The sequence below is a fragment of the Nannospalax galili genome, unplaced genomic scaffold (assembly GCF_000622305.1).
Source record: "Nannospalax galili isolate Female #2095 unplaced genomic scaffold, S.galili_v1.0 scaffold183, whole genome shotgun sequence".
In the NCBI taxonomy this organism is placed as follows: Eukaryota; Metazoa; Chordata; class Mammalia; order Rodentia; family Spalacidae; genus Nannospalax; species Nannospalax galili.
In genome coordinates, this window is record NW_008350555.1 from 4,318,858 (window position 1) to 4,329,719 (window position 10,862).

The following is a 10,862-nucleotide window of genomic DNA, read 5'->3' on the forward strand; positions in this document are numbered from 1 at the left end:
CAATACCTTCTTCATTTATTCCTTTTATCAGAATGAAGTGGCCCCCTTTATCTCTTCTTATTAGTTTTAATTTAAAGTCTATTTCATCAGATATTAGAATTGCTATGCCTGCTTTTTTCTTAGTACCATTTACTTGGTATATTTTTTTCCATCCTTTCACTTTTAGATAGTGTCGGTCCTTGAAAGTGAGATGGGTTTCTTGCAGACAACAAAAAGGTGGGTTTTGTTTCTTAACCCATTCACATAGTCTGTGTCTTTTGACTGGGGAGTTCATTCCATTAATATTTGAAGTTATAAATGAAAGATGAGTATTGAATCCTGGCATTTTTATTTCTGTTTACATTTGTGATGTAACTGTACTTTTCCACAGTTATACCTTCATTGAATTTCTTTCCTCAAGCCCTTGGGTATAGTCATTCCTTTCTTCAGCTCTTTGTATTGCTCCCAGAACTCTCTGAAGGGCTGGTTTTGTGGACATGAATTCCTTCAGCCTATTTATGTCATGGAAGATTTTTCTTTCCCCTTTGAGTATAATAGACATTTTGGCTGGGTATAGAAGTCTGGGTTGGCATCTGTGGTCATTTAAAACTGGGAATACTTTGGTCCAGGCTCTTCTGGCTTTCATAGATTGCACTGTAATGTCAGCTGTAATCCTAATGGGTTTTGCTCTATATATGACTTGTGTCTGTTTTGCAGCTTTCAGTATTTTCTCTTTGTTTTTTATGTTTAGGTTTTTACTGGGTGTGCTGTGAAGAGTTTCTTTTGTGGTCCTGTCTGTTTGGTCTTCTGTATGCTTCTTGTATTTGTATGGGCATATCTTTCTTTAATTTTGGGAAATTTTCTTCCATGATTTTGTTGAAGATCTGTTCCATGCCATTATCTTGGGATTCTTCACCTTCCTGTATCCCTATGATTCATAAGTTTGGTCTTCTTATGGTGTCACACAATTCCTGCATATTCCATTCTTGTGAATTCTTAAATGTTTCATAATCTTTGCTTGAGTGGTCTAGTTCGTCCACTTTATGTTCCAGTCTTGATATTCTGTTTTCCATTTCATTCATCCTATTGGTGAGGCTTTCTCCTGTCGTTTCTAATTGGCTTACTGAGTGTTTCACTTCCTTCTTCATTTCAGCCTGAGTATTCTTCAATATTTCTAATTCTTTTCTAAATTCATTCAGAAGTTTATCCCTACCTCCTTCAGTTCTTTGATTTCTTTGTTTGTGTGTTCTTTAAGTGTCTATGGCCATACCTCCATGAATGTGCCCAATCTCATCTGATCTCAGAAGCTAAGCAGGGTCAGGCCTGGTTAGTACTTGGATCAGTGTCTTTTGCTTTTAATGGTAGAAAATATAAAAATTACTGTCTTCTGACTTTTAAACTGTTCTTTTCAAGAACAGCATCAGAAGAGTTGGAGAGTGTGCCAGTCAATGATTGTTTCTTCATAGAACAGTTGACTCCGATGAATGACACAGTGGTCAGCATTTGCTCTGCAGGAAGACTGAAGTAAGAAAAAATCACACACAGAATAAATGGCTTAAAGATGAATTGGTTGGTTTGCAAAATGAGGTGTGCAATAAAGTTCCTTTTGTCAAAAAGGAACCTGAGGAGTTTTGTACTCTTTGTGACATAATAAGTCACAGCCAACAAGGTCATTCTCCATAATTCTTTTCATCATTCTTAGCAGTCTGATGAGTCTTGTCCTAGAGGGCCCCCCCCAACTCCCATCTGAGTAGCCTGGGGCCTAGGGTATTAAAAGTATACCCCAATTTACAACCCAGCTCCAAGATCCTGAAAAATAACTGATAGTAATGTTGGCTAATGTTTATATAGCTATTTCTTTTTACTTTATATTCCTCTTAAAAATGAAAATACCAGCTAGGCATGGTGGTGCACGCCTTTAATCCCAGCACTCAGGAGGCAGAGGCAGGTGGATCTCTGTGAGTTCAAAGCCAGCCTGGTCTACATAGTGAGTTCCAGGACACCTGGGGCTACAGGGAGACCCTGTCTCAAAAAGGCCAAAAAAAAAAGAAGAAAAGAAAATACTGAGCTTTTATTTTCATATATTTTACATTTATTAGAGAACATAGCAAGGCAGTTTAAAGGAAGTGGGTGACCCTTGGATTCAGACAACCAAAATTTCAAATCTCAGCTCTAACATCTATTTGTTATATAAACTTAATGCTCGGTACTTCTGTCTTCTCTTAAAAATACTTAGTAGAGTTGTGAGCATTAGTGTAACCAATATTCACTCTAATATAGCCATCAATAGTGTCAGTTATTCTGACCTACAGAAATATGAAACATCCTTGGAAATATACAATTTTAGAGGATGATAAAGCATGGGACATTATGTTTTTATTTTGTGTTTCAGTCATTCAGTGTGTATAAAAACCCATATGTGTGTGTCTAATATATATGAGCCCTATTTTACATTTGTATGTCACTTGAGACTAAAACAGAAAAAAATGTCTGTCCTTTACATTATTATGGTGGGAATGACTGGGTGCTGTTAAAGGCTGTGAAAAAATTAAGGATGCCATATGGAATAAGAGGCCGGGAATGGGTAGCAGTAGTGAATAGAAATTTCAGGGCAGGCCTCATTGTAGATGTTACACTGTTCTTTTTTATATTTTTTATTTATTATTTTTATTTTATGTGTATGTGTGTATTGCCTGCATGTAGGTAAGTGCACCCGTGTCGTGCAATGCCTGCGGAGATCAGAAGAGCCTTTCAGATCTCCTGGAACTGGAGTTACAGACAGTTGTTAGCTGCCATGTGGGTGCTGGGATTCAAACCTGGGTCTTCCATAAGAACAAACAGTGTTCTTAAGCTTTGAGTCATTTCTCCAGCCCCATGTTGTTACACTGTTCTTAAAGGTTTTCCTGAACTGCCTCTTAGAATGGGTGGACGGAAAGAAGAGAGATGAGAGTAGAGAAGGGAGTGAGAAAGAGCTTGTGGTTTTGTAGGAGAGCATGAGAATTTCTTTGGTGTAGCATGTCAAAACACAAGCTCACATGGAAGAGAGAAACTCCAGATGCCCTCATTTTATTTTATTCAGTGGGAGTAAACATCTTCTTCAGATGTTGTGTACACACCCTGCTTTCCCAAATGTGGTTGCTGAATACGGTCCACCTGGTCTGTGACCACAGGAGGAGGTCATTACCATGACTCATGTTTGTTATTGGACTATCTTTAAGCAAGTCCCTTGGGGTCAAAGGGCTGTTCTCCATTATTGGTTCTTGAAATGGCTTGAACTGTAGAGACTGTGAACTCTGCCTATCTGTGGTTATTTAAATGTAAATAAGTATTAATTATTATGAAAAGGCATTAAAATTTAGTTTCTGTTTCACATTAGATATATTTCAAGTGCTCAGTGGCCACATATGGCTAGTGTTTATTATTCTGCATGTTGTTGTCTCTGGCTTGTGCGTGTGTGAGTGTGTGTGTGTGTGTGTGTGTGTGTGTGTGTGTCTGTGTGTCTATGTCTGTGTATGTGTGTGTGTGTATGTATTGCTCCTGTCAAGTTTCAGATCGTTTCCTTTTGATTTGTTGTTTAAATGATTAGATACAGAATGTTGTATAAAGGAAGGGTTTATGCTCCAACAGAGATGAGGCAAATGTTCTTATGTTTTAGAACCTAAGCTTCTATACCAGAAATTTATATTTAGATTCTGACTGTCCAGTTGGACCTTTGAGTTATTGATTTGCAGCTGTGTACTATGCAAAGGAGAGCCTATGATAAGGGAGCCAAATTTCTGAGTGACTATGGGAAAGGGCTATCAAATTTTAAAGGAAAGTTGCACACCCAGAACATACTTCAGAACTAGAAAATAATCTCTTATTTGGACCAGTGCTATTAAGGGAACATACATTAACCAACTATGTACATATACTGGTAAGCACTGTCTTAGTTTCCCCTAAATAAATATGGCCCCAAACCTCAAGCAGACCATGTTTAGGCAGTAAAGAGAGCCCCAAGCAGTTTCTAGCACACTGCTATACTCAGTGTTCCCTAAACATCCTGAGGAGACTGAATACAGTTGGGTCTTCCCAGCAGTGGGAATTAGGAGGCAGGACAAAAAACAGGCAGCCAGAGAATGCTTCCTAAAGTGGAGATTTAGAATGCTATCCTGGTGGATAAGTGAATTGTTTTCATGATGAAATTGGGAGAATGGGGTCCATAAGATGTGATGTATCAGAGTATGAACAAAGACATCGAGGAGAGAGATAGCAGGGAAAGAAAGAACACTTAAGATCAGTATTGATGAAGTTTAAAATAAAAGCAATCTGTGTCTGTAGAGGTAGATGGACTTAAAATGGTAGGCTGAAAGGTGAGTAAGTCTCCAGCAGAGGTGGGATAGGGACAGAGTGATGGTGCCCTCAACAGATCTGACCTCTCAGTTGTTTATGTAGTCCTGTCTGGTAGCTCTGTGGAGATTTGATTCGAGTGAGCTGAACTAGGGGCTGGGATGCCAGTGATGGTGAAAGTGTTGGGAAAGCAGGGTTTATAAAAGACCAAAAGAGTTAATTAGGGAGGACCTGATATGGGAGTGTAGTGGGCTGGGACAGGAGACATGGGCTCAATCAGTGCTGATTTCTAAGAGGTGTTTGAAAGGTGGTTAAATGAATGAGATGAAAGAGACAAGTGAATCAGAGTGGACTCGCTGTTTTCAGGAAAATACATTAATTCAAACTCTTCTTCCAAGTCCATGGTAAGAGGCTTTGCCCTCTAGGTGTTATAAATGATTTCCTTGGGCTGTCCAGCTTGGGTTCTGGCTCTTCAGGACTCCACTCATTCATGTATTAAAGGAATTTGAAGTGCACATCTTAATGAAGTGCCACCTTTCTATGAATTTAATTTTGAAAATTTATAGAAATTTAGCTTCATTTCTAGTAGTTTTAATTCAGATACCAAGATTACCCCATTGCTTACACATCATGTCGATAAACCATTGAACCTTTAATTTATTAGGTAAACCTGAAATCTATCTACAAAATTTCTGTCTATGCTAACAATAAAAGCAGTCAAACTTCAAGGTAAGTCTGGGTTTCAGAACCACAAATTTGTCTAGCTGAATCCTTATTTGTGCTTCTAATGCACATTTATCATGTGGAAAAGCTGTTAGTTTCTTACTTTACATAATTACACACTGCTTTTTTTAAGATTACAAGTTAAGTTCTGAGTTCTGAGTGTTGGTAGAGACAATGCTTATAGATTTGTAACTAATTATGTAAAGTATAAGCACAAAACCAAGCCAGATGTTGGAGCCAGAAGCAGAAGAGCCAGCCAGAGGGTTGCTTATGATGGGACCTGTATTGAAAGCAGGGATTCCCAAGTACTGGGGTACACTGTAAAGGATTTTCCAAATAACAGTTACCATTTTAATGACATCTTCTAGACTTTCAAACAACAACAGCAAATGTAAGGATAAATGGCCCAGCACTGGCTGCTCTTGCAGAGGACCTGGGTTTGGTTCCTAGCACCCACATGGCAGCTAACAACCATCTGTAACTCTAGTTTCAGGAGATCCAGTGCCCTGTTCTGTTCTCCACGGGCACTGCTTGCACACATGCAGGCACAACTCTCATTCACACAAAATAAAAATCAAATAAATATAACAAACATTTTTAAACCTCAGAATACCCCAGTTCTCAAGTTTTTGATAGTAAAAAGTATGACAAATATGTGTTACCCCAGTTTTTACTAATTGTATGGATAAAGCCACAAAATAATAAATGTCTATGGATTGTAGAGTGCTTGCCTAGCACACAAAAGGTCCTAAATTCAATTCCCAGCACACACAAGAAATAAAAACCAGAGTAGATATCTACCCTTTTCTGTAAGTTGTATTTAGCCACAGCATCTGGCCCTGTGTATATGTATATGTTGCATGTGTATATACATATGCAAGTCATAAAATATGTAGTATGTATAATATATAGTCACTCTAGTCTACCAGATTAGATCTTATGTGATCTGGCAGGTAGTTTTGAATGACTCCTTGGAAGACATAAACCATCTTCTTTAATCAGGAAGGTATAAAAAAGTGGTATGAGGAAGTGGGTACATCTAACAAGGACAGTAAGGTACTAGGACATTCGTACACATTCAAAAATTTTATTTGAAGCATAGTAATGTGCTTTTGTAAGTTGAGACACATGGGAAGTTTCCACATCCTTTAGGAGAGTTTTTAATACAAAGGAGCAAAGAAAGCAAGTTGACTTTTGTGCTTCTTTGGAGAAAGCACATAAGTATTGGTTGAAAGTTGGATTTATGAAGAACACTGGCTTGTAAGAGTATTCTAAAACTTACCCTTTGAAGTCACTGAAAGCTGTTTAGTAACATATCAAAATAGTTTTATGAAAAGGTAAATATGTGTTTCATTAGTGCTGCAATTTCTGAAATGTAATTTTAAAAATAATGTCATTAGATAAAATTCCTGCTTTCTTAGGATGGAAAAGAAGGGGGACTAGGAGCTAGTTTTTCAAGCTATTTGTGATTTAATACCAGCTGGTTGAGTGAGTTGAAAAATCTTGAGTCATATGTTGTATTATTCCAAATGCCTTTTCCCTCTCTTGGAAGCTGGCTAACTCTCAGTCTTTCTCCCATGGTAAATTGCTCTCAAACTTTGATCTTCTCAAGCCAGTTTCCAGATGTAGCTGACAGAACACATGTGACCTTTTGTGTGCCCGTTCCACCCAACTGATGGGAAACCATAAGTTAATTCTTGTTTGACTTTTATTTCTAGGCATCACAGCAGAAGTTCTAGTAGTGACTTCTTTTGACGAACTACAGAGAAGGGCCCCAGAAGCAAGAGGGAAGATTGTTGTTTATAACCAGCCTTATGTCAGCTATGGGATGACAGTGCAATATCGGGTACGGGGTGCTGCAGAAGCTGCCAAGGTGGGGGCCGTGGCATCCCTCATCCGATCAGTGACATCACTCTCCATCTACAGGTGGGTCATCGTGTTTATATGAAATCTTTTTAAAAACTGGTTTTCCAATAAAGAGAAGAATAAAAATACTGATTACTCATGGAATTCCCTTCCATTCCACATTTAGTCATTTGACATATCTTCTTTGTCCTTTTAAAAAAATTCCAAACATCATTTATGCATTACCTTGAAAAGTTTTCCATATTCAAAATGATCCCATACCATCTTTTATATAACTAATATGCTATGCATTTTCATTGGAGGGTGTTCATGTCTGTTTCATCAAAGATTCTTAATGACTGCAGAGGATGCCGGGCTTTTTCCATGTTGCTAGAGAAGTGAAGTAAAAACAGAGGCAGTACATTATAAGGAGTATTCCTGGTGTCATAAAAGAGCTTGGGGACCAGAGGACCTTCCTGAGTAGCATGTGAACAATTTATGTTTCTTTACCATCTCTGCCTCTGTAATTCTGTTTTGACAAGTGAATGATAATATGTATAAAAATGATTTTAAGATTAAATGAAGTAAACTTATGGAAGATACTTGATGATCTGTACAGGTCTGTATAAATGTTTAGTGGTATTGTTTGAGGCTTGTCTTCTTTTCAATCTTGATGAGGTAATGTGAAAATAATTTTGTTACTCTTAATTTTTAAAAATTTTATTATATGTGTATGAGTGTTTTGCCTGCATCTGTGTATATGCATGATGTGCATGCTTGGTGCCTGTGGAGGTCAAAGGTGGGTGTCAGATCTCCTTGAACTGGAATTCCAGATGATTGTGAGCTGCCATGTGGATGCTGGAAACCGAATCTGAGTCCTCTGCAAGAGCAAAAGTGCTCTTAACTGCTAAACCATGTTTTTAGCACCTGCTTTTAATTTCTTTCCAGAGGTCCATTCTGCCCTCGCTTCTTTCTTGAAATAGGGTTTTGCTATGTTCTCCAAACTGGTCTAGAACTCTTCAGCTCAAGTTATTCTCTTGCCTCAGTCTTTTGAGCAGGCGGAACTGTCAGCAGGCACTTAACTTACCAGGCCAAGATACTTCATTGACTTTAACCCTAGGAAAAAAATCAGTATTGCAGTAAATAAAAGCTCTAAAATTTGAGTCATATACATTTAGCTTACTTCATAGCCATATATGGTGCTGTTGAACATTACAGATGAAATACTTGAGAAACACAGATACAAGAAGCACCATCTTAATGTTATAGGCTGGTCTGAGATTTCAAATAAATGTAAAAATAATTGCTGAAAGAGTTTACTTGGATCCCAGAGCTGGATTTTATTTTTATTATGAAGAAAAGCTTATTCTTCATAATCATTACTTGGAACTGAAGACACAGCTGGTTGACCTTAATTAACACTCTTAACCCCTGAAAATAAAATCACTGTCAGCTGCTGGGATCTACAGTCAGAGAGGAATTATATAAAAATGCAAAGTAAAGGATAGAGACTTTTTTTTATTTTAGAGGGATTAAATGTCTTCCCTGGGGAGGAAGATGGAACAGGTTAGAAAATACTTCTTAGGAGTTTTATGAGAGAAGTCATAGTTACATCTGTGCCCCAGTGCTAAAAATAGTGTTCTTTATAAAGTCTTTAATGGTTTCATGACTAGTGAAATAATGATCTGACCATATTCTTTCAGATGGTTAATCTTCCCAGGAGAGGATCCCTAAAATGGCTAGCTTACTTCCCAGAATACCTCAGCTACCCCTTAGAATAACACACTCAGCAAGCTGTGGTCATTCACCATGATTTCACTGGTCATGAGGCTTAAATTATGGAATGAGTCTGAAGCTCTGTGAAACTGGGAGGTTGCCAGAAATCTTTATTTAAGAACTACTATTCATAATACTAATAAATTCCCAGATGACTTAATGCACAGTGATCTGCCAGAGCTTATTGGCATTTTTTTTTTTCTTGGCACAATGAAGACATCTGGAAACCTAGGCCTGGAAATAAGAATTACCCAGTATGGGACTTCAGAAGGTTAGCATCTAAGGCTTGGGGTCAGCAACTTGTAGTGCAGTAAAGTAACTTTTTCTTCACATTTCTAGGTCTAGACTGATTATATCTTTTCATTATTTTATAGTCAAACATATTTCACTGGACTCTTAATTTTATAACTCCATTTTTGCAATATTTATGGATGCAAAATAACCTTAGCCTCTACATGGTTTCTTTGATTACCTTCATATAGTCACTTGTGTGACAGCAACCTGAACCATGTGGCTAGGACATATTATCTCCATTTATAGGTAAAGAAACAAAACTTCAGAGAGTTAGACACATGAAAATGTTTAAGTTTTTCATCCAGAAAAGTAAACACAAGATGAAGTAAACTCTGTTTACTTATAGCTTATGGGTTTCAAAAACAAGTTTCTATAAAGTCCACCTATAATTCATTGTCATTCATTCAATCTACAGACTATATTTTTTTTTGGTCTTTTTGAGACAGGATCTCCCTATATAGCCCCAACTGGCCTGCAACACACTATGTAGACCATGCTGGCCTCAGTATCACAGAGATTCTCCTGCCGCTGCCTCCTGAGTGCCGAGATTAAAAATGTGTATCACCACTCCGACTACAGATTATTTTTAATATGGCTTTTGTGAGTATTGAAAGGGAATTTGTTACAGTCACAACAGCCATCTACTTCTCAAATAGAATGGATTTTTTTGAACCATTGTCTTTACCTTTCTGGAGTACTTGTCACTATTGAATGCTTTATCAATATTTCTTCTCCTTGGCTCTTGTGATTTCTTTTCGAAATCTACCTCACCCTAATTCGTCCTACTCCTTTTCCTTCCCTTTTGTTAGCAGCTGACCTAGTGTGTTCTACCTAAGCATTCCTAATGTGTTTGTGGCTTTTGCCATCATGTTTATTGTCTCAGTTTCCAAGCTCCTCTCCCATCCATACCACTGCATGAGCTCTAGGCTCATAGATCCACCTGCCTGTTTATTCTTCTGGGTGTTCTCTATCTATGTTAGTTTGAGTTTTCAAAATCGATCTCATCCTTTTCACCTCTTTCTCTTGCATTTTCTATCTCAATAAAAAGAATGTCTGTCCTATATGCCAGGTTGGCTTAATTATGCTTTTTCTCTTTCTCTGTCTTCATTTCCAGTAGTCACTAAGTCTCTTGGTTTTTGCCTTTCATCAAGCATTTCAACCATTGCAAGTGCAACAGCTCCATTTCCCAGCAGTACTCCACTTCCCAGCCTTGCAAAACAATCACACTTGCTTACACAATGCAGTACCTCAGTTTCAGGACATTGCACCTTTTCCCCTCTGTTATCCTCATTTACTTTACTACTGTCACATACTAACCTCCAGTGCTTATCTCAGATATTTTACTGGTGAATGCCCTCTGATACCCCGTTGCAGCCAGGTAAGCTAGGTATTTCCATATCATCTTGTCTGTATTCCATTCCCAATGTACTGGAGGCAATTTTGGTAAGACAGACTAATGTTAACCAGTGACTCCACATCTCAGTTACTTGGAAATTGGCTTCTTTCTCACAAAACAGTTCAGCAGGTGGCAGTTGCTTCTTTCCATCTTGTGACTCAACATTTCAGAGATCTCAGAGTTTTTTGCATGTTGCTGGTAAAAAAGCCAATAAAAGACTGATGACCCAGAGGGAGGCTTTTTCATGGTTATGCATATCTAGGCCTGGATGTATCATACCCATGTCAATTCACATTCTGCTAGTCAGAATGCCATTATATGGAAGCTGGGAAATCTGTTTTTGTTTTTTTTTTTTAAAGCAAGTAAATTAATTTTTTTTTAATTTTCAAAATGATTTATTTAATAACAACATACTTAGAAGAAGCATATCATTACAACACAATTGACATATTCAATAACGTTTTCCTGAGGTAGGATGCATCTCTTTCAAAATTGGCTGTAAATTTTTAGGTTTACAGTT

General features: G+C 37.7%; 1 protein-coding gene across 1 annotated transcript in view; it reads left to right on the forward strand.

The window, feature by feature from the left end:
- The window catches only part of LOC103745852 (carboxypeptidase Q-like), a 219,312-nt gene extending 212,333 nt beyond the window's left edge, over nucleotides 1-6,979 (forward strand). Inside the window, exon 3 of the mRNA XM_008847864.3 lies at nucleotides 6,750-6,979. Within this exon, the coding sequence (XP_008846086.1) occupies nucleotides 6,750-6,979 (230 nt within the window). The remainder of the gene's footprint in view (nucleotides 1-6,749) is intronic.
- Nucleotides 6,980-10,862: the final 3,883 nt, after the last annotated feature.